The sequence below is a fragment of the Aquarana catesbeiana genome, linkage group LG04, assembly GCF_042186555.1.
Source record: "Aquarana catesbeiana isolate 2022-GZ linkage group LG04, ASM4218655v1, whole genome shotgun sequence".
Lineage (NCBI taxonomy): Eukaryota > Metazoa > Chordata > Amphibia > Anura > Ranidae > Aquarana > Aquarana catesbeiana.
In genome coordinates, this window is record NC_133327.1 from 86,153,667 (window position 1) to 86,180,447 (window position 26,781).

Sequence of the window (26,781 nt, forward strand, 5' to 3'; positions counted from 1 at the left end):
GGATCCACCACATATGGGATTTTTCACATAAGCCTGTGACCAAAGAGTAGCCTGGCTGGTGACAGCTGATGTTGCACTCAGGAGATTGATTAGTAGGCAGAGATAAAGTCCATAAAAAAAGAAATGCTCATGGTAGATGGTGTTCAGACAGAGTCACAGCCCTGACAGAAGTCAGGTCAGCTAGAAAACAGAATAGACTGTTTTTCTCGGGCACTGTTCCAGTACAGTTAGCAAAATTTATCTTTGACACCAGATGCATACTGACAGCATGTCCCAACTCCAAATGCTCCTAAAGTAAATTCACTTTGTCAAAAAGCAATTACAAAAATGTTGCAGTAAATTGTAAAATAGGCTAAACAGGTAAAGCCACTATTGTGTGTCGACCAGTTGTGGAAAGTTCAGAATTTTCTCAGAGGTTCTCTGGTCCTTACTCAAAATCAAGGATAGGCTATATTGAAGGTTATGTCCTTGCTGTGTGACAGGTAAAAGTATAGAATGATAGTCTGAACCCTAGGCTCTATTTAAGGTCCAAGGGCGAGGGGGTTTGTCATGACTGGGACTGGTGATTTAGCGGGTCATAGATCTGCAATGTGGAGGACAGGGTTTTGCATTAGATCCTGTACTGTATAGAAGAATTAGAAAAAAAGATGGGGGGGGGGGGGAGGTTGGTAAGAGTTGGGATTAACAGAGGAGGGAGGATTGTGTCCAAGTCCCTCCAGACTCAATCCCATCAAGGTAGTTTTTATAGGAGTGTCATGCTATTCATTAAGAGTGAGGGATACATATATTGGATCTAGGGGTTCTGTTGATGTGAGCTGATAAAGATACTTGTTAATTTTTCATGAATGAAAAAGAGCCTATCCTTTGCTTTGCCTCATCATATAGGGTAAGTTGTATGTTCCAATTATGCGTTATGGCTTACTTGGCAGCCAAATATATGTCATGAGTTTATGCTGCGCTTTGGTGAGGGGGGAAGTGAATAAAGGAAGCGTAATGTGACCATGTTTTGCAAAATATTGAATATTCTGGCTCAAGACCTACTTAACAATGGACAGGTTTGCCATGTGTGTCAGACATTGCCAGTGGCATGACAGCTGTGGAAGCATTTGTCCGATAGGCTAGGGTGGAGGTGTAATGACCTGGATGCGACTATATGCCATCGGGCTAAAACTTTGAAGGCTGATTTCTGAGAGGTAATGTTAATTGTACTGGTGGTGGTGACCAAGGTCCACGTTTCATACTTTCTCAGACCTGGATGTGTTCAGGTCCTTTTCCATTTTGAGACATGAGGCCAGTGGTAATTTACAAGGACTGATTCTCTGCAACATGTTAAAGCTATGTAGGTCCATAGTTCAAAAAGAAACCCTGTCCTGCTCCTGCATGACGTGCCATCAGTCAGTTCAATGCAGTGGAGGTGTGTAGCACAGCCGCATAGTTTGTGTGGATGTCAAGTACTGTAAAGCAGATAACGTACCTAAAAACTGTTGTCATATTAGAAGAAAAGTCGGTCAAAGTGTTCTTTTATACCCACGCAATTCCCGTTAGACTGAAGTTCTTCTTTAAAAGGTTTGTTTACAGGAATTAAGTGGTGATTCACCTGCATGCAAGGTTAACTTGATGTCCTCTGTTGAGGCTAAAAACCTAGAGCTTTGTGTCAACCTTGGTAAATCTATTGCTGATAAGCAGTCAAGCTGCTGCTGAAGACTCTGCCTTGGTGATAGTTAAAGTCACCCTCAATCAATGAAGCATTCAGTCCCTCCTCTCAGGGAAAAAAAAAAACAAATGAGAATTTTTTGGATCAAAAAGAAAGATTATATTTTAATGTCTAAAAAAATGCTGTTCTGTAGAAAATGAAGTTTAACAAAGTCATTTTAAGGAAATAAAGATCAGATCTACGTTTCGGTTTCTCTCCCCCTCATAACCGGTAAAATAATGTCCCTGCTTGGAGATATAATGGCAGTACGTAAATACGTCTGTTTCAGCCTCAAATCTGTGACCTACTGTGGAGGGAATTTAAATGTGAAATCAAGCATTTTATAATGTTCTAGAGAGAAACTGCCTTATCAGAAGAATGTATGCAGGGGAATGGATATCTATAATGATGTTTAGGAGGTAATATAAGGCAATTTAACAACATCTCAGTGATGCATTGCGTGTAGCAATAGACCCGGGGACATTACGGCTGCTGGAAGGTTTTGATATTAAACTGTAGTTTGAATATTTACTTTTAAAGCATAAGCTCACCTTTATTAACAAGTTCTTGCTGTAAATTATTTTCTGCACATTCTTAACGTCTCAGCTATATTTGAAGTAGAGGGATAACACTGATCATTCTACTTTTAAATTGTACAGCAGTGGGCCTATTCTCTTACAGCTTGGGCTGTATGTAAATGTGGAAACAGTATTCATTTTGACGTCCAATTTCGATTTAGTTTTAGTCATAGTATTTTGACTAAAATGCCATTTTAATTTTAGTCATCTGAATTGTTTTAGTTTTAGTAATATTTTATATTTTTATAATATTTTGGAGATTTTTAGTTAACTAAAATCTCCAGTACATTTTAGTCGACTAAGATCTTCGTTACATTTTAATCAACTAAAATCTAAAGGGTTTATTTAAATTGTAATGCATTATTTAAAGGGTAACTTTCGTGGTGAAAAAAATAGCAAATAAAGGAAAAATAATATAGCGTATTACAATTGGGGCACAAGTCATATTGTAATTATGTTATTAAAAATTACCTTTCCTTTTCAATCTGCAGCTCTGTAATTTTATTAAAATGCAATATGGCTACCTGGAGGTGTTCTGTACACAGAATTTGTACAGAACGTCCCCCCAGAAACATTATTTCCTGCTTGTGTGATTGACTCACTGATTTTCCCAGAAGTCTGTACTAAGATACAAGTCAGATTTCAGGCATCCCGTGCAACAAAAAATTCATTTTTGGTGAGATACTCCCAATAGGAAATCACGTCTAAAGGGATGCAGGCCCAGCAGCTTTCCTCATTATTACCCTGCAGGTGCTGCAGCTGATTGATAATTATGAAACCACCCCCATTATATTCATTTTCCCATATGGACACAGAAAAACACACATGGATTTCTTCAGAATAACAAAAGATAGGAATCTGCAACAAAGTTTGTTAAAATTCCTGCAATGTACATAGATCACCCAGGGGGAATGTTTTTTTCTCAACAAAAGTGGAATTACTCTTTACACATTTTTCTAGGATTTCCAAACTCATTATATACTCCTGGAATAAAAATCTAATAACATGTAGTGGGGATAAGAAAGTTTTGCCTACTACTATAGCTGCATGATTCTGGATAAAATGAGAATCACTATTTTTTTTCTTAGAATAAAGATCACGATTCTCGCAGCGTAACATCATCTTTCACATTATACAAAAAAAATTGGGCTAACTTTACTCTTTCTTTTTTTTAAATTCATGGAAGTGTATATTTTCCTAAAAAATTGTGTTTGAAAGACCGCTGCTCAAATACAGTGTGACATAAAATATTGCAACGATCGCCATTTTGGTCTCTAGGGTCTCTGCTAAAAATATATATATCATGTTTGCAGTTCTATGTAAATTTCTAGCTAAAAATACTGATTTTAACTTGTAAGCAACAAGTGTCAGAAAAAGGTTTAATCCTTAAGTGGTTAAACTGACCTCATTTACAGACCAAAGTTTATCCCTTTGAACTAAAAGAACCGAGAGATACATTGTATCTCTTCTCTTCTCTAACTCTTTGCGCTGTACACATTTTCCGGCTTTTTTTTTTGACAACTCTGGCTCTGCACTGTTAACATATAGTTACATAGTTGGTGAGGTTGAAAAAAGACACAAGTCCATCAAATCCAACCTATGTGTGTGATTATATGTCAGTATTGCAGTGTATATCCCTGTATGTTGTGGTCGTTCAGGTGCTTATCTAATAGTTTTTTTTAATTATGCATGCTCCCCGCTGAAACCACTGCCTGTGGAAAATAATTCCACATCCTTACCGCTCTTACAGTAAAGAACCCTCTACACAGTTTGAGGTTAAACTGCTTCTCTTCTAAAACATAGAATCGGGAAAAAGCCAGTTAAGATCGAGAGGGGGGTTGAATCGAGATAGTGATTTTTTTTTTTAATGATTAATCGTGCGCCTCTACCTAGTACACACGGGCCAAATGTCAGTAGACATCAGCTGATTTAATAAAAACCGCCCAACATTTGGCCCGTGTGAATCTCAGCTAGGTGGGCAGACGAGTATGCTGGAAAACCAGCAGCCGACCGGCTCCCGATAAGCGCTCTCAACCACCCCCCTGTCAGAACACAACAGCTCGGCGGGGGAGATTGCTGTACTAATATTGGTATGTTAGTACATCGGCTCCAACCGGAGCTCTCAGGTTTTTTTCATTCAACGAAAAAAAAAAATATTAGTGTGTACTAGGCATAATTGGGAGTGAGAAGAGTGCACAGGGCAGAGAACTGGATTATCTGGGAAGGCTGTTATTGTACACAATGCTAAGCACTGCTACCTCTCTGGGAGGGGAAACACTCACCACTTGGTTTGCAGGGCAATGTTCCAGAACTCCCAGGCAGCAGCCAGGCAGATAGAGGGAGCCTGGGTCTCTCAGCCAAAACAGCTTGTCGGGAGGCTGGGGCTTTAGCAAGGAAAAAACAGAAGTTCGGAGGGTAAACTTCTCCCCCCACACACACACACATTTTCGTTCCGTTATCATTCGTTGATGAAAATTGGAATTGATTTTTGTCATAGTATTTGTTAATTGTCTTAATTCGAATTTTATGTTTGTTTAGTTTTCGTCACCAAACATGCAGCTGCGAAAAACGATCATGAAAATATTTTCTCCAAGCGTCTTCCAGGACAGCCCATGAGACCTAGGGCTCCTCCTACCAGGACAGGAAACACGTTACCCCCACCACGAAATTAACACTGATGGACAAAAATACAAAAGTTTGTAACGAAAAAAAAAGGACTTCACACACTAGTCATGCAATTACCAGAATGCTTTATCTTTTGCTATAAAAGGTCTTTACAGAGAATCTGTTGTTTTTCCCTCTCAGGGCAAATGACAGCTTCTCTTCTTTCGCACATATATGCACCTTTAGCCCACTCATCCATCCTTCTATTGCTCTGTTGGAGCCCTTGATAAGGTGCTTCTGGGTATTAGGGGACTTGTGACCCCAATGCAGGACCTTTACAGCCAATTGCCATGCAAAAACACTGGCGCTTGAGAATAAGATTAACCACGTGTCAGCTCCTCCATCATCTGATGACCAGCTTACATTGGGTTTGGCGTCGAGTGGCAGGGAAAGGTGAACATATTTACTTTGTGGTGTTCATTCATGAGCTTCACTACAACCTTAATGGGTAGAGCTTGGAAATGTAATCAGCAAGTATGTCAACCCCACTGCACATATTTATTTAAAAGTCAAATATTTAAGATTGTAATTCATTAATAAAGATTGATAGTACGAGAATATTTACATCAGCTGCCCATCATCTAAAAATATCTATTCTCTTTTTATCTGGTTCCCTACCTTGCTTTGCGGCCTTCAATACTGTTAGTCTCATCTTTTGGTATTTGCAATGAATGGATTAGGTGTTTAAACTGCAGAATTTAGGCCTGTGTGTCAAGAGGCTGGGTCAATTCCAAATTAATGACTGTAGGCTTGGAAGTGAACATTTTTTTCCTTTCAGTTTGGCATTTTAGTGATATGCAGAAAAAAATATTATTCAAATAATCATTTACAAAAATAAGCCTTAACTAGAATAGTAACTATGTGTATATTTATGCGATACATAAACCTGCGCAAAGTGTTCACGTGTATTTACCAAATGGAGAACGCCTGCTTTCAGAGAATACAGAGAATACATCTGTACACTTTGTGGATGTATGCAAGTACTGGTGTATACTGATATACTGGCCATTCATGTTTATGCCCAGCTGTATGCAGCACTTAGGCGCGGAAACATACCCAACTTTACATCACATGAGGCCTTATATGAAAAAATGGCAACTGTATTTGGCAAATAGAAATAAATATACTTTCCAATATGACTCATGAGTCTTATCAACCAAAACATTTGTGATTCTGTTAAGTCACTCTTGTGTTCCAGTCCTGTGTGTAGAGGATTATGGTAAGCTAATATGAAGACAAATTCAAGTACTTCTTTTATAAACAATTAAGTGTAGCGCTCACCCCCAAATAGGCCCGCTGTTTTGTCCCAGGTTCCTTTCCCAGATTAGTGCAGTTGCAGCCAGGCACACAGCAACAGTCACTCTTCTAGCTCACTAGTGAGTCTAGGGGTTGCCTTTTTAAAATGTATAGCCCTGGGATACTGAGCAATAAATTGAGGACACTCTTCACTATGTTAGTACTTCTCAGGACAGTTCCTCTAGCAAACACCCAAAAAAGACAGCACAAGACACTTTAAGAAATGTCCCAGGCAAGGTAAACACTAGAATTGACATGCCAGGCATAGCAGCAGCAACAGTTACTACCGTAGGATCCTTGACCGAGGGCTGTACTCACAATGTCTCTAGATACTTGGATGCCTCCTTCCAATAACAGACAGACAATTACTCTCAGTGAATCTTCCAGACCAGATCCTAGTGTAATCTGAAGAGTCCTGCCTGGTTTACTCCTAACCCAGCTGTAGTATTCCCTCTGAAAAACTGAAAATGTTAGATACCTTCCTATAGTTATTAAAAGGCAGTGGTGACCCACTAGATGACCTTAGCTCTAGGTCCTAACATATCATAAGATAACCCTGAAATTGTTAGAGCCAAGTTTTCCAGTAATCAGGTAGTTAACCTAGAAAATATGTGGTCCTTGTGTTTCCTGTAGATAAAGAATTTTTGCCTGGCAAGTGCTCTGCACATTGTAGACATTGACTAACCACCATGGCCTGTACTCTGTGCAGAGGATCTGTCATGCGTTTTGCTTTTTTTGCGTGGAATAAATTCGAAGGACTAAGCTGTGTTTTTTCCTTAACCTCCAGGTGGAAGTGTCTGACATTGAAAATGAAGAGAAAAGATATAGCCTCTTTGTAGAGCTGCTGGACATCAGTCACTCCCGCCAAGAGTTTCAGCACTTAGTTTTACTTCTACAAGCCTGGCCGCCAATGAAAGGAGCAAGTGTGTAAGTAATGGTTTGCTGCCTTCTCTCCAAGTTCAGTCAGCCAGGAAATGAAATAAAACACGTCAAGCTCTGCAACTTCAAATTATGTTATATTTCCTGCTGCCTCCGAAGAAACTTTATGTAATTCTTTAATTCAGACTTGCCATGTACATAAAAATGAAAACGGCTTATACAACTGTACTACATGAAAAGAAAGAAATCAATAAACAATGAAATTAGAGCCCTAACTTCTTACGGCCATCCTGTACATCAGTACAGGGCATTACACCAGCTTTGGCCTTGAATTCATCACTAACCCATTAGTTGGCAGCCGTACATTTCAAGCAGTGAATGACTGTTGAAGTGGTTTTAAAGGCATAAGATTTTTTAACTTTAATGCATTTTTTGCATTCGGGTAAAAAACCTTCCATGATCAGTTCCCCTAAACATTTACCTGGCTCCTCTTTCAATCCAGTGCTGTGCACATCTGTTGCTTTCTCTCGCTCTTCACATAGTACACAGAGGCAGCAGCGGAAACCATTGGCTCCCTATGCTGTTTATCAAATCCTGGGAGGATTGAGTGGGCTGACCTGCACTGTGTGTCTATGGATGCATACAGGTCAGCTCGAGAGCACACCTGCATGCGTACCCTCACAGTACACAGCTTGCTATGGGGGCACTCATAGAAGAGGAGGAGCGGAGAGTGCTGGACCCCAGAAGTGGAGGTTCATGCCGCTCTGTAATATAACATTGCACATAGTAGTTAAATATAACATGTTTATTGTTTTAATAAAAAATGATGCCTTTAAAGACACTTTAATTAATGTTGACACATATCTCCCAAGCATGTATAGAATGTCCTTGCGTATAAAGAGAGACACCATATATGCATGTTACCTTCCTTACCTCTGCAGAAAGTAATGACTGGCCAAAATATTCCAACCTAGTAATGTCCCCAAGATTATGAGAGCCACCTTAAGGCATGAGCCCTGATAAAGCCAAATTCAGCCTGGTCTGGTATTGATCATTATAAAGAGGACTGGACTCTGGAAGCTGTGCCCAAAAAAAAGGCGAGCAGAGTTCAAAGGACTAATCACTAGTATTGCATGTGGTCTCCGTACAACTGATCTTTCCCCATTTACCAAGTCTTGTTTTACATGATTTGTCTGTGTAAAGGCAGCCATTTTGGTTAAGGCAAGGTTTTGCTTCTTTATGTCAGAGCCTCCAGCAAGGAAAATAGTGAGCAGCAGAGTAGTGATATCACCAGATTTCACTTCAGATCTCCTAAGACTAGCAGTCAGAGGAGCCGATCAAACACTGCAGATATACAGCTACTAGGATTTCAGCACAAGAGTTCATAAGTGCCTTACATACAAAAAGTACACTACTATTTTCAGGAGGAATTCAAGACACAAAGTTAAATTTTAAGGGTACTGCTTAGGCACAGATAACATTTCTTAATGTTTCATATAAAATAGCATATATTTGCTTTTTGAATTTAGTTCCACTTTAAAGGAGAAGTATAGCCAAAGCTATTTCAGCTATTACTTCTCCTATAGATCAGTGATCGGTTTTCAGATGACAGTGGGCTGAAGTCACAGAGCCGGTCCAGGCTCTAAAAAGATTCCGGCCACATGGTTGTGATCCACCCAGAACCATTGACCGGCAGACGGCTCAGCCTCTCAGCAATCCACTGAGAGCCTTAGCCTCCCCCCCCCCCCCCCCCCCCCCACAGCCCAGCACTCCAGTGAATGCTAGAGGGCCAGAGCAAAGAGCCAGTGACTGACAGTCTCTGGCTGCTGAGAACTAAGCGGATCTTAGTGCAGAGCCGATGTGGGACAGATGCAGCATCGGATCGATGCTACATCCACCTGGATGAGTATAATTTTTTTTTTTCCTAAAGCCCATACTTCTTATTTAAGTCCTAAAGTTCTGTGCCAGTTTAAATTGTATGCCAAGCCAATAATACTTTTGCTAGTTTTGGATTATGTTGGGAAGAATTTGAACCCATTTAGTTTCAAATGCTGAGATTCAGAGACATATATTTTCTGTGTTTTTGTTCTGGGGCAATGGATTCCCCAGACAGGTATTAAATGTACATCTACTACAGGGATGCAGACTAAATTTAAAAAAAAAAAAGCTTACAGGAGGTGTAGCTGTCCCCTACTCTTTTAAAGAAAAGCATTTGTTATATTTGTGCTGCTTTTTGAGAGTTACTGTCATTTCATGTCTGGCAAAACATTGTCAGCAGGACAGAAAATGAAAGGAAATCTCTCTAACAAAGTCCAAAAATAGCAGAAAAAAACAGTAAGGTTTATAACCATGCCCCACTCTATTCAAAACTAAGAAAAATGTTTTGGCTTGACATACATTTTAAGAACTTTTTTTTTCTTTTTTTTTTTTTTTAATGGATTGCCCTGCAAATTTTGAATAATATAATCAGCTAGCGATGCTTCTCACTCTGTTCCCTGCAGATTATTTTCTTTGATCCAACCATTAGATAATTCTGTGATCCAACACCGGCCCTCTCCCTGTTTACATGATTTCTATAAACCCAGGGCATTAAGGACCCGTCCCTAAGGAGAATGCTGCAGAGAATGGAATACCATGTAATGAGATTCTCTATGACTTACAGGACCCATCCTACCACAAAAATGTAATAAATTATTAGACAAAATGTTTTGCTTCTGTGTCCCATTGGAGGGATTCTCCCACATCCTGTTGCTGAGAGACCCATCACCAGTACAGGAATTGAGGAGAAATCAACCCAGTGTCAACCCAGACAGCAGTAAAAACCTGACAGTGGATGTAACCTTCTACAATTCTACTAAAAATAAAAAATAAAAGCTTTGGTTGGAGTTTTAGGTCTTTTATACGTTGAGTTATTGACACTCAGTATAGAACAGGTGATTTTTACCAGTTGCATCCTTAACATAGCAGCTGGTCAGCGAAAGGAGTTGCAAAGGATTTCCTCCAGATTTTGGTGTTCTAGCGATGGTTGTTTTTGTTACGGTGGAAGAAATCTTTGCGGACAGTCAGTTTTCTTATTGATAAAATAGCAATTTGTTAGCGTAACCTTCATGAGCTTGACGTAGACTATGTATGCTAGAAAAGTAAGTAAAATGCTTTCCTTGCTATTAGTGCTGTAAACCAGTATATGATCAAGGAGCACGGAAAAAGATAGATTTTGGGAAATTACTGTTATTAGAAAAGACATCTTGGTAAAAGGAATAAAATGTTTTGAAAATTGTAACCTAAATTAGATGTATGTAACTGTTTTGGCACCAAAGTTACCATATGTACCAAAATGTATGTATATTCATATACAGAAAAAAGGGGTTCCCCTAATGGTGGACTTTTTAGGCACATATAAAAAGGCGTAAAAGAGTATATAGAATACAAATATAGTTTATTAAATAGAGAAACAATAAAAATATGACAATAATGTAGCATCTATTGTTAGGAATGCGAATCAAGCAGTTTTACATTAGTGTGTATAGTGTTTAAAGCGGTACTCTTGCATCCGACGCTTTTCGGAGTTAATTAGCCTCCTTCTTTAAGGGTGGGTGTGAGATAGTTCTATATTAGAAAAAATATGTTGAGAGGACAATAGTAAGCATATAAGTATACATATATGTAAAAACATTACATAGTGTACTTTTCATGTCGTTTTCACTTACGTTAACACTGTATTAGCTGACTATATTTAATACTATGTATTAGCTCACTATATTTGTATTCTATATACTCTTATGCCTTTTTATATGTGCCTAAAAAGTCCACCATTAGGGGAACCCCTTTTTTCTGTATAGTTTTAAAATTTGGATGTGGCACAATTTCACAGTCGTCATCTATCTGTCATGTATGGATATTCATAACTTTTTTTTTTAGATTCTAGCTAGGATTTGGAAGGGTTGGGATTTTTTATTTGTCCTGATGACCATTGTCGGCAGGAAAGTAAGTGATGGAAAATCCAGAATGGTCATTCCAGTTCTGGTGACAGTTGCCCAAGAGGGGAATTCCCTTCACTTTCACATTTCCTCATACTTTCTGTTGTGTTGCCAGGACTGGAAGTGGAGGAAAATGTCCCCAGTTGAACACAGATAGCAAAAAAATAAACTGGCAGGTGTTTTAATCTAAAACTATTTTTGGCTATACATACACTTGAAGGGATGTTTTAGATGTTTTGTTGCAGTAACACACGCATGCATTAGTGGGTTGTTGTGCAATCCAATCTGAGCTTCTGAATCACAGCCTAATGCCCTGTACACACGAGCGGAATTTCCGTCAGAAAAATCTTGGATGGTTTTTCCGACGGAATTCTGCTCAAGCTTGCCTTGCATACACACGGTCAGACAAAAGTTCTCTGAGTCAAGAACGTGTTGACGTACAACACTACAACGAGCTGAGAAAATTAAGTTCAATGCTTCCGAGCATGCGTCAAATTGTTTCTGAGCATGCGTGGTTTTTGGCGCATCGGAATTGCATACAGATGAACGGAATTTCTGTCTGAAAAATAGAGAACCAGCTCTCAATCTTTTGCTGGCGGAAATTCATACAGAAAAAGTTGGATGTAGCATAGACAAGGTCGGAATATCTGACCAAAAGCTCCCATCACACTTTTTTTGACGGAAATTCCGCTCATGTGTATGGGGCATTAGAACAAGCATGCAGCAAGTCAGAATGTCTGATATGCATACTTTAGTTTTTAAATGATTCAGAAAGCACTAAAGCCAAAGCACCAGCATGACAGTCAGATGACCATTATCGGTAGGAGAGGTCAGCAATTGCAGCCTTCATATTTCTCTTAAACCATGTTTGCTTTAAATACATTTAAATAAATATCTTCTGTTTGACTGGAGAGTACTGGTAAAATATCATTTTAAACACAAAATGTTTATATTAGTTGCAAGGACTACAAAACTGATCTCTGGCAAAGCAGCAAAAACAGCATCAGGAAGTGCAGCCAGACAAAGGTGAAGAAAATAGTGCTGGAGTTAAAGAGTTAACGGTCCAGCCAAGCTTTGCTGAGCTGAGCGCCATGTGCTAGAGGTGGTGTTCTTTTACTGTTTAACACTCCATGATTTAGATGTAGCCTGTGTGCCTGCACTCTTCACCATCAGCAATCATTCAGTCTTTTATCTATGCTTCAAGGTGAGCGTTGGAATTAACTTTTTTTTATGGGCTACTCAGCACGAAGTGTCATTCTTCACTTGTCAGCAGTGGGGTAGATGCTAGTTACTAACTCTTTTCCACGGAAACTTTCCCTGAGCCATTGATCTCAGCTCTGTTTGAACTACGGAAATAGACTCCCTGTAGGGATTCTAAACTCTTCGTCACCATAGGTGTTAAAGGCCACTTTCCTTTAAAAAATAAATAAATAATGGCTGCATTTTGTGGCCATTTAGACGATAGACCAGAGATGTTGGGGGGGCAAAATAAAAAGTGTGTATATATATTCCCCAGAGCCTTCCTACTCCCCCAGTGTTCTCGTTGCAGTACCCTGGATGTTTCAAATAAGACAACTACAATTTTGAGGTTTTTTTTAGCATGCCTGTTTCGTGCAGGCTTTTTCTTTTATATTTTTCTTTTGCATTATGACCCTCCACTGGAGATTTCCAAGCCTTTACTGCAAAGGGATGATTAGTCAGTCTGCTGCACACAATATACTGTTTACATATCAGTCAGTGCAAATTTTGAATTAGCATGCTTAAAGGAAAAAAAATAATAATACATTTTTCATAACTCCCTCCTTTTGAAGCTGAATGACAGATTTAAATTAAATCCATAACTGCAGGATAGCATATTGTTTTGTGGCTGCCCTGAAGTGGCTTTCCTTCCTCTGGAAGTAAAAGAGCGAGATATAGTGTGGTTGTTATTATATAGGGTAACTGCATTTTTGTAGCACAAAGAACTATAAGCTTACAAGGTGAGATACTACTGTTAGATGAGAAGACCTGGCTTGCAGTTGGCATTCCAATTCACCCCAACTCTGTTTAGTAAGTTTGAGGTTAGAGCTCTGAGCAGGCTACCCAAGTTCCTCTACACCAAACTCGAAAAACTATGCTTTTATAGAGCTAACCATGCTGGTACAGAAAAGGGCCTTCCTCAAATTGTTGCAGAGGTTGAAAGTGTTCAGTTGTACAAAATGGTAGTTGATTTACTAAAACTAGAGAGTGCAAAAACTTGTGCAGCTGTGCATGATAGGTACTAGGTGTAATCCTAAACTCTGACCTGTCCTTTCAGCCCCCCATCCAATCGTTGTCAAAAGTTTGTAGACTTCACCTCCGTAACATCTCTAAAATACTCCACTTTTTAACTAATGAAACCACCAAGCTAATTATTCACTCACTTGTTATCTCTCGCCTCTACTATTGCAACTCCCTTCTCATAAACCTGCCTCTCCATAGGCTATCCCCTCTTCAGTCTATCATGAATGCTGCTACCAGACTCATCTACCTTACCAACCACTTAGTGTCTGCCACCTCTCTCCGCCAATCCCTACACTGGCTCCCAATCGCTCAGCGAATTAAATTCAAAATACTAACCACAACATACAAAGCCATTCACAACTCTGCCCCTAACTACATCACCAATCTTGTCTCCAAATATTACCCAAACTGTCCTCTCTGCTCCTCTCAAGACCTCCTACTCTCAAGCTCCTTCGTCTCCTCCTCCCATGCTCGCCTCCAGGATTTCTCCAGAGCCTCTCCCATCCTCTGGAATACTCTACCTCAATCTGTCCAGCTATCTCCTACTCTAGTTGCCTTCAGATGATCCCTGAAAACTAATTTCTTCAGTGTAGCCTATCATACCTCCAACTAATCTTTTACCACTTCCATCAACTCATTCCCCACAGTGACAACCTTTTGTACCACCTGTCCTTCCCTATTTATAGTTCAATATTTTTATTAATATTTATCACAAATAACAAAAAGGAAAAAAAAAAGTATGCAGTATTTGCCATACATTATCACAAAGTAAAGAGCGTCATATAAATGAGTACAAATTACATAACATAACAAACTCAACTGTGCACTGGAACCATTGCAAAACATTAGCTATAAGGCAAATGATATCGTCCAGTACCCCCAGGCACCACATTTGGGATCAAATTGTCATTGGAGGAGAACAATACGGTTTGCTCTTATTTCAACAATTCCATTAAGATTTTAAAAGTACAGAGAGACAGTAAGATTTTGCGTCAACATAGGGTATCAAAAACTTGTTGTAGTGAGTATATGCATATCAGGTTTAAGCAATTCTACCCCTCCCTATTCAATTGTAAGCTCTTCTGAGCAGGGCCCTCTAAACCCTCTTTAATTTTTTTATATTGTAACTGTATTGTGTCCCGTTTATATTGTAAAGCGCTCCGGTTTATAAATACTATATCATAATAAAAATAATAAAAACTTCAACTTGTTCAATTAGGCTTTGACAAATAACCTGGAAGCTGCACCCAATTTTGCACTCTCCAGTTTTAGTAAATCAACCCCAATATCTGTATGTAGCAGCTTGAACAGTAGCCATCACTGGAAATAGTTTGGAGGGTTGTCCACATGCTTTTGGTCATGTAGTCCAGTATTTCTCAACCTTTTGTCAGTCAAGGCACCCTTTAAAATTCTGCACAATCTCGCGGCACCCCATTCTAAAATGTAAAAAATGAAACAAATAGTTTTACATAATGCAGCAACATCCAAATATCAGACACTCAACTTTAGAGGTGATTTTTCTCTTCCAAAGCATACACCTTTATACAGTGATACTGACTAATATTCCAATGTTTGTCTTTTCCCTCAGTTTCTCTCCCTCAGCTAATGTGACCTCAGTGCTAGTAGAGAAGGGCAAACAAGGGTGCTGGGCAGGCACTCAATGTCCTCCCTATCAACCGATGATGTCATTTTAGTTTTGCACAATGAAAACCCGTTGCTTTGTGTAACTAAAAGGCAGGCTTCATCCACCAGCTGGCTTGTACACTTTTTTGGGCAACTTTTAGGTATTTTGCCAAGGCTCCCTGGTTGAAAATGGCTGATGTAGTCTATGGGCATGGACATACTAGTAAACCAAGGATAACAATGACATGCACCTTAAAACAGAACTTGTTCTCTTAGTCCATAGAAGAGAAAGTCTATATAAATAAAGAATAGCATACATAGCTATCCAAAGGTCCTAGTTATTTCTCTTCGTTCTTGTAGAGATGGCACTTTATGAAAATCAGATTAGACTTCATCATAGCATGCATTCTAATATGATAATCACTTTTCCCCTTAGCTCCATATAAATTATTTTTCTGTTGACCGGGTTAAATACCTGCAGATGTAGGCAGTGCGTATTTATGAGAAGCAGCTGGTGTTGCGTTTTATATTTTTTCTTCAGTGGTAAAGGTCAGAAGCATAGCACTTTATTGCAGAATTTTATCTCCGAATGCTCCAGACACAACTTGACTGAGCAGAGATCAGCAGAGGTAAACACTGAGTATTGTGTGTCCTCTTTCAGCAGTTTCACTCACTAACTTATATAACAGGTGTGCAGTAAATCTCCATACACTATAGGCAGACAGAAACCACTCATGTCATTTTGAAATCCTTAGCAAATTAATGCAAGATTTGAAGTGTTCTAAAATAGTGGAGCTGATGCAATAAAGTATAACTAAAAGCAAAACTTTTTCTTTAGTTTTGGATAGAGTGGAGAAGAATTAGAATGCTTAGCAAATTGTATCTGTCTGTGCCCTCATTAACCACTTCAACTCCGGAAACTTCCTGACCAGGCCAGTTTTCGTGATACGGTACTGCGTTGCTTTAACTGACAATTGCGCTGTCGTGCGACACTGTACCCAAATAGAATTGATGACCTTTTTTTCCCACAAATAGAGCTTTCTTCTGGTGGTATTTGATCACCTCTATGGTTTTTATTTTTTGCGCTATAAACAAAAAAAGATTTTTTTTTACTTTCTGCTAAGAAAAAAACCCAATTAAAAAATGTAAAAAATCAAATTTCTTCATCAATTTAGGTCAATATGTATTCTGCTACATATTTTTGGTAAAAAAAAAAAATCCCAATAAGCGTAAATTGATTGGTTTGCGCACAAGTTATAGTGTCTACAAACTATGGGATATTTTTATGGAATTTTTATTTTTATTTTTTACTAGTAATGACGGCGATCAGCGATACTGCGACGGACAGACTGGACACTTTTTTTGGGGACCAGTGACATTATTACAGTGATCAGTGCTAAAAAAACGCACTGTTACTGTACTAATGACACTGACAGGGAAGAGGTTAACATCATGGGGCGATCAAAGGGTTAAGTGTGTCCCTAGGGGGTGCTTTCTAACTGTGGGGGATGTGCTTTCACTAAAGGAAAACAGAGATCCGTATTTCTGCTTAGCATAAACACAAGATCTCCATTTTTTCCCCTCTGCAGAACAGCGATCTGCCTTGTTTACATAGGCAGACCGCTGTTTTGCCTCTTCTCAGAACGATCGCCGGACCCATTGATTGGCTCCCGCTGTGTCCAACCACAGCGGGAGCGGGGCTCCGGCAGCACGCGTGCCATGGAGCTGAAGGGAAAAAATCACGTACAGGTACATGATTTTGCGCTTAAGGGCCACCCTGCCGCAGTATATGTACATGGGGCGGTCCTTAAGCGGTTAAAGAGGTTCATCCTCTCTATTTGTCCTGTTTACCATTATCATTGAAAGTAAAAGAATATCCCAAATGTTGGGTTGTCCCCAATAAAGTAATAGAGGGGAAATCTTCCAATGGAGACACTAGTTCTGGTGATCTGGGGGTCTCCAAGAAATTCCCTTAACTTGCAGGGATTTCCTCTCACTTACTGTTAAACTATGGGACAGGAAAGGAAATCAATGGTGCACAAATGGAGAAAAAAATTTGACAGGCGTTATAACCTTCCCTTGCTCTATCCAAAATGAAAAAGAAAAGTTTTGCCTCTAGTTCTACTTCAACACAAAATATTCACAGAATTGGAGCTGTTGCTCATGGTGGCCAACCAGTATTGTTGAATAAATGTTTCCAATAAAGCGAGAGGTAAAACTTGATTGGTTGTTCTCCAGTTGTGCCTATTTAGGTTATCTGGTTTTTGACCCCAGATCTCTCAATTAAGAGGATATGTCATCTTTATAACTATTACAAGGAATGTAATAAAAGTGTTCAAAAAGTGATAAGAAAAAAGAATTTGATTTGATTAACAGCAACAGGAGTCAAAGGCTTCTGCTTCTATCAATCTGCCGTATGAGGAGGGAGAGAGAAAGCAGTACTAAACTGAGATTGAGCTCAGTGAAAGGTTTAGTGTTTACAACCACTTTCATTTTTTTATTGTTTTACAATTTTCAAATTACCGTATTTATCAACGTATAACACGCACTTTTTCCCCCTGAAAATAGGGGGCAAATAATGGGTGCGTGTTATACGGCAATAGTGTACCTCGGAGGGAAAGGAGGGGGACGAACGCCGCCGGAATTCACCGAGCCGTCATATCCTGTATACTCGGCTCTCACTCGTATCTGACGTCTCACACACACAGTCCCGCTTCCGCCACCAGCATTGGACCAGTGTTCTGTCAATCACAGGAGCTGGTCCAATGTCAGTGGCGGAGGCGGGACTGTGTATGTGACTGCCAACTGAGAGCCGGGTAAACAGGAGATGATGGCCGGTGATTTCCTGCATTAGAGATGGTGAGGCTGCAGATGGGCATCAGGTTGCATTGATGGGAGATGGACGCAGATCAGGCTGCAGATGGGCACATATTAGGCTACATTGTGGCTGCAAATGGGCAAAGATCAGGCTACATTGATGGTGCAGATGGGCACAGATCAGGCTGCATTGAGGCTGCAGATGGGCACTAATCAGGCTGCATTGATGGGCACTGACCATTATTTTGCTTCAAAGTGGTTTATTTTGAAAAAAAAAAATTTTTTTTCCTGAAACTTCCCTCTTAAATTGAAGGTACGTGTTATACGCCGATAAATAGGTATTTTTCACAATTGTTAAATTACTTTTTATTTTTTCACAACGCTGTTGTGGGAGCTTTTGTGAAATATTAGTCTAAAACTACCCCTGATGTGTCTCTTTTGAGACAGAGAAAGGGTCTGAGGACATAGATGCTTCCATTCCTTTCTCTGCAGCCTCAGCTGCACTGGACAGTGAATGAACAGAAAGCACTCTGTACGGAGGCTCCTGTTCATTCACAACTCAAGCATTGTCAACACAGTTTACTATGCTTCAGTTATGAATGAACACAGCGAGTGTTTGGTACCAATCCCTCATTGTGTTTATCACAAAAGGAAGGGGCGGGGTCGTGGCCAGCGCTCACTTTGGGTGGCTGTTTGAGAGCTGCGCTCTGGAGGTGAAAGGGATTGTTCGGCACTATCGATTGACCGAACCCTGCTTAAATCCTCTTTGTCACCAGCAGGAACGCAGTCCTTCCTCTTGAAGCATGCTCCTAGTCTCTAAACATATATCTTCCTTAACATATCTGCAGCCTCTAACATCTTTCAATAGCAATACATTTATGTGCACTCCTTTTGTGATGTCAGGGTCTGTACTTTATGCCCCCTACCTATATCATGAAAGTTAATCACCACTGCTCTTTGATAAGCTGCCCAGAACCTGCACACATCAGAGGATGGATATGTCAGGTGAAAAAAAGCACTTTCAAATTGGTCTTTCTCAAACACATCAATAAAAACACTTGTACATGTTCTGCATTACATTTATTTCAAATATTTTTTACTTTGTTAAATAAAAAAATAAAAATTCAGACACGTTAGATTGCACACTCCTTTTAAATACTGCTCTAGATAATTGATTTGCATTTTTTTTTCTTTAGTTTTAATTAATTTTGTCCACTTACTGCACAAGCTTCAAAAACACATTAGTAGTTGTCTTCACATCATGTTACTGTCTGGCTTTTAATATTCCCTGTTGCAAGTGAGCTCATAGCTTTTATATTTAAATATTGCTTTAAAAATCCTCCAAATCTGGCTTTGTATTCCTAACGCTGGCCATATGCTATACGAAAAATCGGCCAAACCCATTTTAGAAAAAAACGGACATCCGGCTGTGAGAGCAAACGATAGTGTCATCATGTAATGATCTATAAATCGTTCAGTGGACATAACTTAATCCATTTTTTTGTTTGTTTTTTTTGCAAACAGTTCGGATGGGAAACACATTAACCTTTCAATTTATCGTTCGTTCGACAGAAAATTTCCAAACTTGTCCTTCATTTTTTCGGCTCATAAACGTCCCAACCATTATCGATTTTGTGCCCATTAACTTGCCGAAAAACAAACGAACTGGCCAAATGACCGAATTTTGGCCGATTTTTCGTATAGTGTATGGCCAGCATAAGACTGTGTAAAGTGTACAAGCTTCCCATGTCAGGATATAAGTGTTTTATGCAAAATAGACTAGCTATCTAGACTTTTAATAAAAGTGAAGCGTTTTACAGCTAGAAGAGGACAGGAATTCTATCAAAGTATTCTCAGTTCGGCATCCAATCTTCTATGTCTTAAAGGCAAAAAATGTTGTATTCGGCCATTTTTATTTTTTTTAATGAACTGATTTTTTATACAGTATAATCCTTTAATATTTGTATACAATCTTACTTATTTACAAGAAAATATTTAATACAGGGCACATCAATGACTCCATGATGGTTTTGTAAAGGTGCTGTATCAGTTTTGGACTGTTTCAGTGTAAGCACAAGTATGTATAGGGTTGAATCTGCAGAAAGGTTAAGGGTATGTTTTGTCCTGTGACCCATTCAGCTGTGTGTGTAAGTTGAGCTCCATCTATTAAAACGTTTGTAAAGGAATATTTTGGCCAATCATTACTTACCACAAAGGTAAGAAAGCTACCATGCATATCTGATCTCTCTCTTTGTACACATAAATATACTATACATGCTTGGAAGATCTGCATCAACAATAGTTAAAGTGGTTATAAAGGCATATATATTTTTTTTTTAAAATAACAAACATGTCATACCTACCTACTCTGTGTAATGATTTTACAGAGAGCAGTCCCAGACCTTATCTTCTGGGGTCTCCTGCCAGCGTTCCAGGCTCCTCCTTTTCTCGGTGTGCCACCATAACAAGCTGCCTCCTATAGTTGCACACCTGTAAGCTCGCTCCTGAGCTGAGCTTAGTGCTTCTATTGACAAACACAGCTTGGTTCCGCACTGCCCCCGCTCTCTACTCACAGGATTTTATTTACAGCCAATGGCTCCCCCTGCTGCCTCTGTGAGCAGAGAGAGGAGAGAGCAGGGGATGCATTAAGGTAAAAAAAATGCAGTGGCTTTAGAACTAAAGGAAATACACAACCACAGAAATACTGTCAACTTTGTGAAATTGCAGAAAGCTCGACCTGTTGAGTTCAAGTGGTAAAAATGAAATAGTATTTGGGTGTAAAGTAAATATAGACCCACTCATTAAAATCTAAAATAATCTTTAACATGGTTATGTTATTTCAGAAGCAATTATTATGAATGTTAAATCTGCAGATTTCATTAAAATAATACCTGGTGATTGTGCAATGCATATCTTTTGTTCAGGCTCTTATCATTATAGAGTGACAACCCGTTGTTCCTGTTTCCCAATTGTGCCTTGTGTTGTCACCGTCACTCATTCTTCTGATGCAGAGTACAAGTAGATGTTTCGAAAAATTACATGCAGCCATTCTTGGAGTGCATGTAGACAGGAAATGGCTATAAAGAAGCTGCAGGTCAGATTGTAAGCTCTTATAATCAGGGCCCTTGTAACCCCTTTGTCTTGCATTATATTGTGACACATCTGACTCCCTTTTGTAAATTGCAGTAAAAACTATACTGTATAAATCCTTTATAACATAAAAAAATAATCAGCAGCATTAAGATGCATCAGCAAATGAAACACAATGCTTTAACAAACTAAATGTCAGTTAGGGTTTACACTTACTTTAATAATGGATGACCATTAAAAAAAGAAAAAGATAATCAGTATTACCCTGCCTTTTTCTTATACCAAATTTTACAAGAGTTACACTGTCTTATGGGCTTTAAAGAACTGTGTCCAGTTCTGGAGACCTCCCTACAAAAAGATATTAATAAGATAGAATTGGTCCAGAGGTCCAGGGCAACAAAAATGGTGAAAGGTCTGGAGGATAAAACATATCAGGAGAGAGTTCAGGAACTTAATATGTACAGTCTGGAGGAAAGAATGGAAAAGGGGGACATTATTTGAAACCTTTAAATACATCAAGGGGGTAAATAAGGTCCTGGAGAGTAGTTTTTTCACTATGAAAGCACGGGGACATGACCTCAAGTTCAAAACTAATCTTAAAAAGTATTATTTTACTGAAAGAGTAGTTGATGCTTGTAATAGACTTCCAGTAGCGGGAGAGTCCAGTTATATATGGATTTAAACATGCTTGGGACAAACCTAGATCCATACTCAGACAAAAAAATAAAAAATAAATTAGGGCAGACTTGATGGACCACTTTTTTTCTGCTGTTACTCTTCTATGTTTCACATAGTCTGATTGACGCCTTTGCGCAGACAATTTTATAACACCTCTCCGGCACTCCCCCACTGCTTCTTCATCTGTAACCACCACTGCAACAAGTCTTGTGCTTTTAGGTCTTTTTGAGGTTCGACACCAGCTGAAACTTGAAGAAGCTGCAGGGGAGCACTGGAGAGATAAGTACATACACGTCAAGGCAGAGAGGTGTTTTACGTAGACAATGTCAACTTGCTCTAAATGGGCAAGTTGACAGCGTCTCTTTAAAATTGTTAACTGTGTTCCCTATGTGTGTTTCTAACTGTGGATGGATGGGACTGTCTAGGAGGAGAGAGAGATCAGTGTTCATACATAGTATGAACACACAATCTGTCTCCTCTCCCCTGAAAGAACCGGGATCTGTGTGTTTACACACACAGATCTTGGTTCTCGCTCTGTCATGAGTGATCGCGGGAGCCTGACGGGTCGGGCACATGCTGCGGGCGCCCCTAGTGGCCAAAAGGCGAAGCGACGTAAGGTAACGTTGTTTCTCCCAGCTGCGCCATTCTGCCACTGTAAAACTGCGGCGGCAGGTCGGCAAGCGGCTAAACAAGCAGCACCCATCACTCTGCACCCCATCTACAATTGTCTGCAGCTCACCTCTGTACCATTGTCCAAAACTCACCACTGAACTGTCCAAAGCTCACCTTTGCACCCCACCATCCACAGCTCACCCTGCCTTCCCATCCACAGCTCATCTCTACACTTCCCATCCAACAACTTACCTCTGTACCCCCATCCACAACTGTCTGCAGCTCACCTCTGCACCCCCCATCCACAGCTTGCCTCTGCCCTGCCCATGTGCAGGTCACCTCTGCACCCCCCACTCGAAGCTCACCTCTGCACCCCCCCGGCCCCAACTCAGCTCACCTTTGCATCCCTGTCCGAAGCTCACCTCTGCACCCTCTAGCCACAACTCAGCTCACTTCTGCACCCCCCTGCCGCAGCTCACCTCTGCACTGTCTGCAACTCAACTCACCTGTCAATTTAACTCTGCAACACCTGACTGCAGTTCACCTTTGCACCCTCCTCCCCCTCCACTGCCCTGGTTAGCAAAACCTATGAAAAACACAACTGTCAGCAGCCGGCCCCTTCCTCCGGTGGTGGGCCTTTTCTTCCCACACAGTTTACCGAGCACGCTCACTTACCACTCTGCCTCTTCTCCCACTGGCTGGCGATCATCCCCTAGGCGTGTAGGCTTCTGTGCACCAGGCTGCAGGATGAGATGCCGCACACTGCTCCCACAGATATCTGTTCCTCTCCTGTCCCACAGTGAGTACAGTAGCAGGAAGGTTCTGTGGGAGCCGATGGCGCTGTCACTTGCAAACACAAAAGCCGCGCTTCTGTGTTTATAACAGACAGTCGATATTGGCATGCACAGGGCCAGTACTGGAGGTGGCTGAATGCCATTCTGCCACGTTCCATCTGAAAAAAGCCCAAGTTACGACTATAACCGATAATCTTACATAGCAGTCAAATGACATATACAAACAGTAACATTTACATATGAGCCTAGGTAGTCCTGGACCCACCATAGTCATTACGCCGCTTGAGCTTACTTTTTTTTCTACTGTAGTGGAGTGGTGGTTTAAAAATATTCACTAGAGTTCTGCTTTAATTTACACTAATGTACCAGGTAATAAAGATGTTTTTTGATGAAATAAAAGTCTTGGGTCCTGGAAGGAAACTGCCATGCAAATTTCAACATCCAATTGAAGTTCCAACTTGCTCATATAACAAAAATAATTTAATGATATATGAGCTATGCAATGAATTGACATATTTTGTGTGCTGTCCTTGGAGTCTATCCTTGTGTCAGTAATTGCATTCCTCTTTCAGCTATGCAGATGGTATATGGTGACAGAAGTTCCTGCTATCCTGTCATACCTAAACCAGGAACAGCTTGCTGATTGAGCTCCACAATATGCATTGTTAACAGCTCTTCCTCTATTGCGCACAGTCATTGTTTCCGTTATTAATATAAACCGTGCATAGTGTCTGTTTTTGCAAGATATTGAATCAGTTAAAAACTACAAAAAAAAAAAATTCACGCTAATTAATAACATTTTCTTGAGAGGAATTCAGAAATAATAAAAAGCAAACCTAAAGTGAAATAACACCCCCACTCTCCTGCCATACTTCTGCCTTCAATTCAACTATGCTAAAAGAAGCCCTGAAATCCTTAAAATATTGGAAAAAGCAGCACTCCATGATCCCACAACCACCAGTCATCCAAGGAGAGGATCAAAAAAAATTAGCATTAGGGTTGTCCTGCAGCAGTGGTCACATTACCCAATGCTTCAATATCAGTTGCATGACTGGCCACTGTGAGATCCCCAATCGTGTATCAGGGGTTCCTTCTCAAAAACAATTTTTTTGGATTTAAAGTGGTTTAGGTAGCAGTATGTCCCCTCACTCCCCTTACACTTACCTGAGTCCTCACTTGATCCAGTGCTGTGCCTGTCTGTAGCAGCTCTCCCTGTTCTCACAGGCTTTCGTGAGAGCAGAGGGAACCATAGGCTCCTGCTGCTGTCAGTCAAATCCTGTTACAAGAGAGTAGGGCTGAGCTGTGTTTTCTCTGTCTATGGACGCAGGTAGCGAGGCTTGGGATCAACCCGCAGATGTGTCACAATAGAAAGTGGCTTCCTATGGTGGCACACCAAGATGAGGAGGAGCAAGTAGCATCTGCAGGGGACCCGAGAAGAGGAGGTTGGCGGATGCTCTGTGCAATTTCATTGCACAGAGCAGGTAAGTATAAACCTGTTTGTTTGAAAAAAAAAAACTGAGTTTACAATCACTTTAAAAAGTACTTGCAGCTAATTTTAGTTAAGTTAAAGTTAACTATAGAGAAAAGCACCTAGATCAGAAAAGTTGAATTACCACATAGGAGTACCATCATCCCAAATGTCTTACAACATATAATAATTATAATAACTATACAATTCAAGACATACATGGAAAAATTATTGTTGCAGCAAAATCATTAGGAAGTACAATAAACAAAAAAATGGATATAATTTAAGTACAAAAAGGATGAGCTCACCCGTTCAGTAGTTCTCTGTGGGTGTGTAAAGCCCCAAGCAATTCCCCCTGCGGCGGACACAGGGGATAGTAAACAGCCTCTAGATGGATAAATATTGGGTAATAGAATTATATAAGTCAATGGACTAGGAGATCCGTAAAAAAGGGGAAAATAAAATAAGGGGGTGCCAATCGTGTACCTCTAAGATTGAAGCCAGTGTGCAAGGGGAAGAACCAAGGAATAGGTGGGGATGGAAAATGAGGGGGGGGGACAAGGGGGGGGTGGCAGGGGGGGGGGGAAGGGAAAGGGGGGGGGGAGGGAAAAGAAGGGGGTGAAGGGGAGGGGGAAAGGGGAAACAGGGGAGGAAAAAAGGGGGGGGGACGACAAGGGAAAGAAGGGGGGGGGAATGGGGAAAAGGGGAGGACAGAGGGAAGAAAAGGGGGGAAAACAGTAGGTCAGTAGGAGGAGAACCCACTACTTGCAATAGTTAGGAAAGAAAATCAGAAGGGAGAAAGATTGCACACAGATGTAGAGAGTTAGCACTCACCCCAAAAGTATTAATCTGTTACAGACGCATAAGCTAGGATGGATGAGGACAACATAACACAGGATCATATAGTAGGCAAGAAGAAGTCACCAGCCACTGTTCGGTTGGCAAAAGGGACCCCCCAGGAGGACTGGAAAAATTGGTGTGTGCAGAAAGAGGTCAGGCAACAACTGCAAATTAAAATTTATAATAGGGTTACCATCCACAAACAATGTATAGGGGATTTTACCACCGGTAGAGAGCAATGGAAGCAACAAACTGGGGTTAAAGTTTGCGAATTAAAGATTATGTGGAATGGCAATGGAAACGGGTAGGGAGGTATCAAGGAGGCACTCTGATATGGCAATAAACAAAAATACAGGTGGCGTTGTATGAAAAGGCCGTATACAAGGACTTAATGTTGAGCAGAGGTGCCAGCAAGGAAGAGGGTCTATCTGGAAGTAGGGAGAATGGGGAAGGAGAGGGGGGCGGCAGAGCTTACCCACAAAGATGGTCCTCAGCTGGCTCAGCGTCAGGAAGCTGTAGGCTCGTATAGCGGCCATGGCCGGCCGCTATAAGAGCACCCCAACCCGGAAGTCAGGGACGGCGTAGAGGGCAGTCCCTGACGTCACCGGGTCTGTTCGCCCGCACTGCGCAGGTGCACAACTAAGTGCTACTGCGCAAGCGCGCGCTCCTGTCAAAGGGAATCGAGTTCCCAGACAGGGAGACACAAGCAGCCCAGAGGCTGCCAGGGCGAGCATGTGTCCGCCGCAGAGAGAGGACTCGAGGCGAAACAGAACTATCAGAGACTGATGATGGGAAAGAGGTCATCCTTGCACAGCAAAACAGATGAATAAGAGTAATACAACAAAGTAATAAAATTAAAAAAACACAAAACAGTACATAATTCTGTATCTAAGCTACAGGAAGTCAACAACAGCAGCATTGAGAGTTTCACTTAAAGCAGGAGGCATCATAGATAGTATTGGGACCCGGTGGTGGGGAGAGGGGAAAAAAAAAAAAAAGAGGGGGGTGGAGGGGGAGGAAGGGTATGAAGGAGGGGGGGAGGGAGAGAGGAACAGGGGAAGGGAGGGGAGAAGGGTACCAAGGGAGGAATGGACGGGAAGGGGGGGGGGGAAGAGGGGAGGACCAAGGGGGGAAGAAAAGGGGAGGGGGGAGGGAGCAAAGGGAAATAAGGGAGATGGAGAAGGGAGGAAGGGGGGGAAAAAGAAAGGGGAAAGGAGGGAAAGGGAAAAAGGTAAGGGGAAGCAAGGATGGTGAAGAAACAAGACCTGATAAAGGACCTCATAAAAAGGCCTTGTAGGACACTGATTCGTTTAGGCCAGGAGGGATGGTGGCATTGAGTCGCTCGATCCAAAGGGATCCCTCTGGAGTATCGAGCGATCCCAATCGCCACCCCTGGGATTAGGTTGGACCACCTCTAGTACCAGAAATTTGGCCACGGAGTTATCGAATCTATGATGTAGGCCAATATGACGGCCGATAGTGGTCAATTTGCCATTTTCTGAGTCATACA

The 26,781-nt window shown here is 40.8% G+C and overlaps 1 protein-coding gene across 1 annotated transcript in view; it reads left to right on the plus strand.

Annotated features, from left to right (window-relative positions):
- The window catches only part of NBAS (NBAS subunit of NRZ tethering complex), a 1,128,646-nt gene that overhangs the window by 1,000,835 nt on the left and 101,030 nt on the right, over positions 1–26,781 (plus strand). Inside the window, exon 50 of the mRNA XM_073625357.1 lies at positions 7,019–7,158. Within this exon, the coding sequence (XP_073481458.1) occupies positions 7,019–7,158 (140 nt within the window). The remainder of the gene's footprint in view (positions 1–7,018; positions 7,159–26,781) is intronic.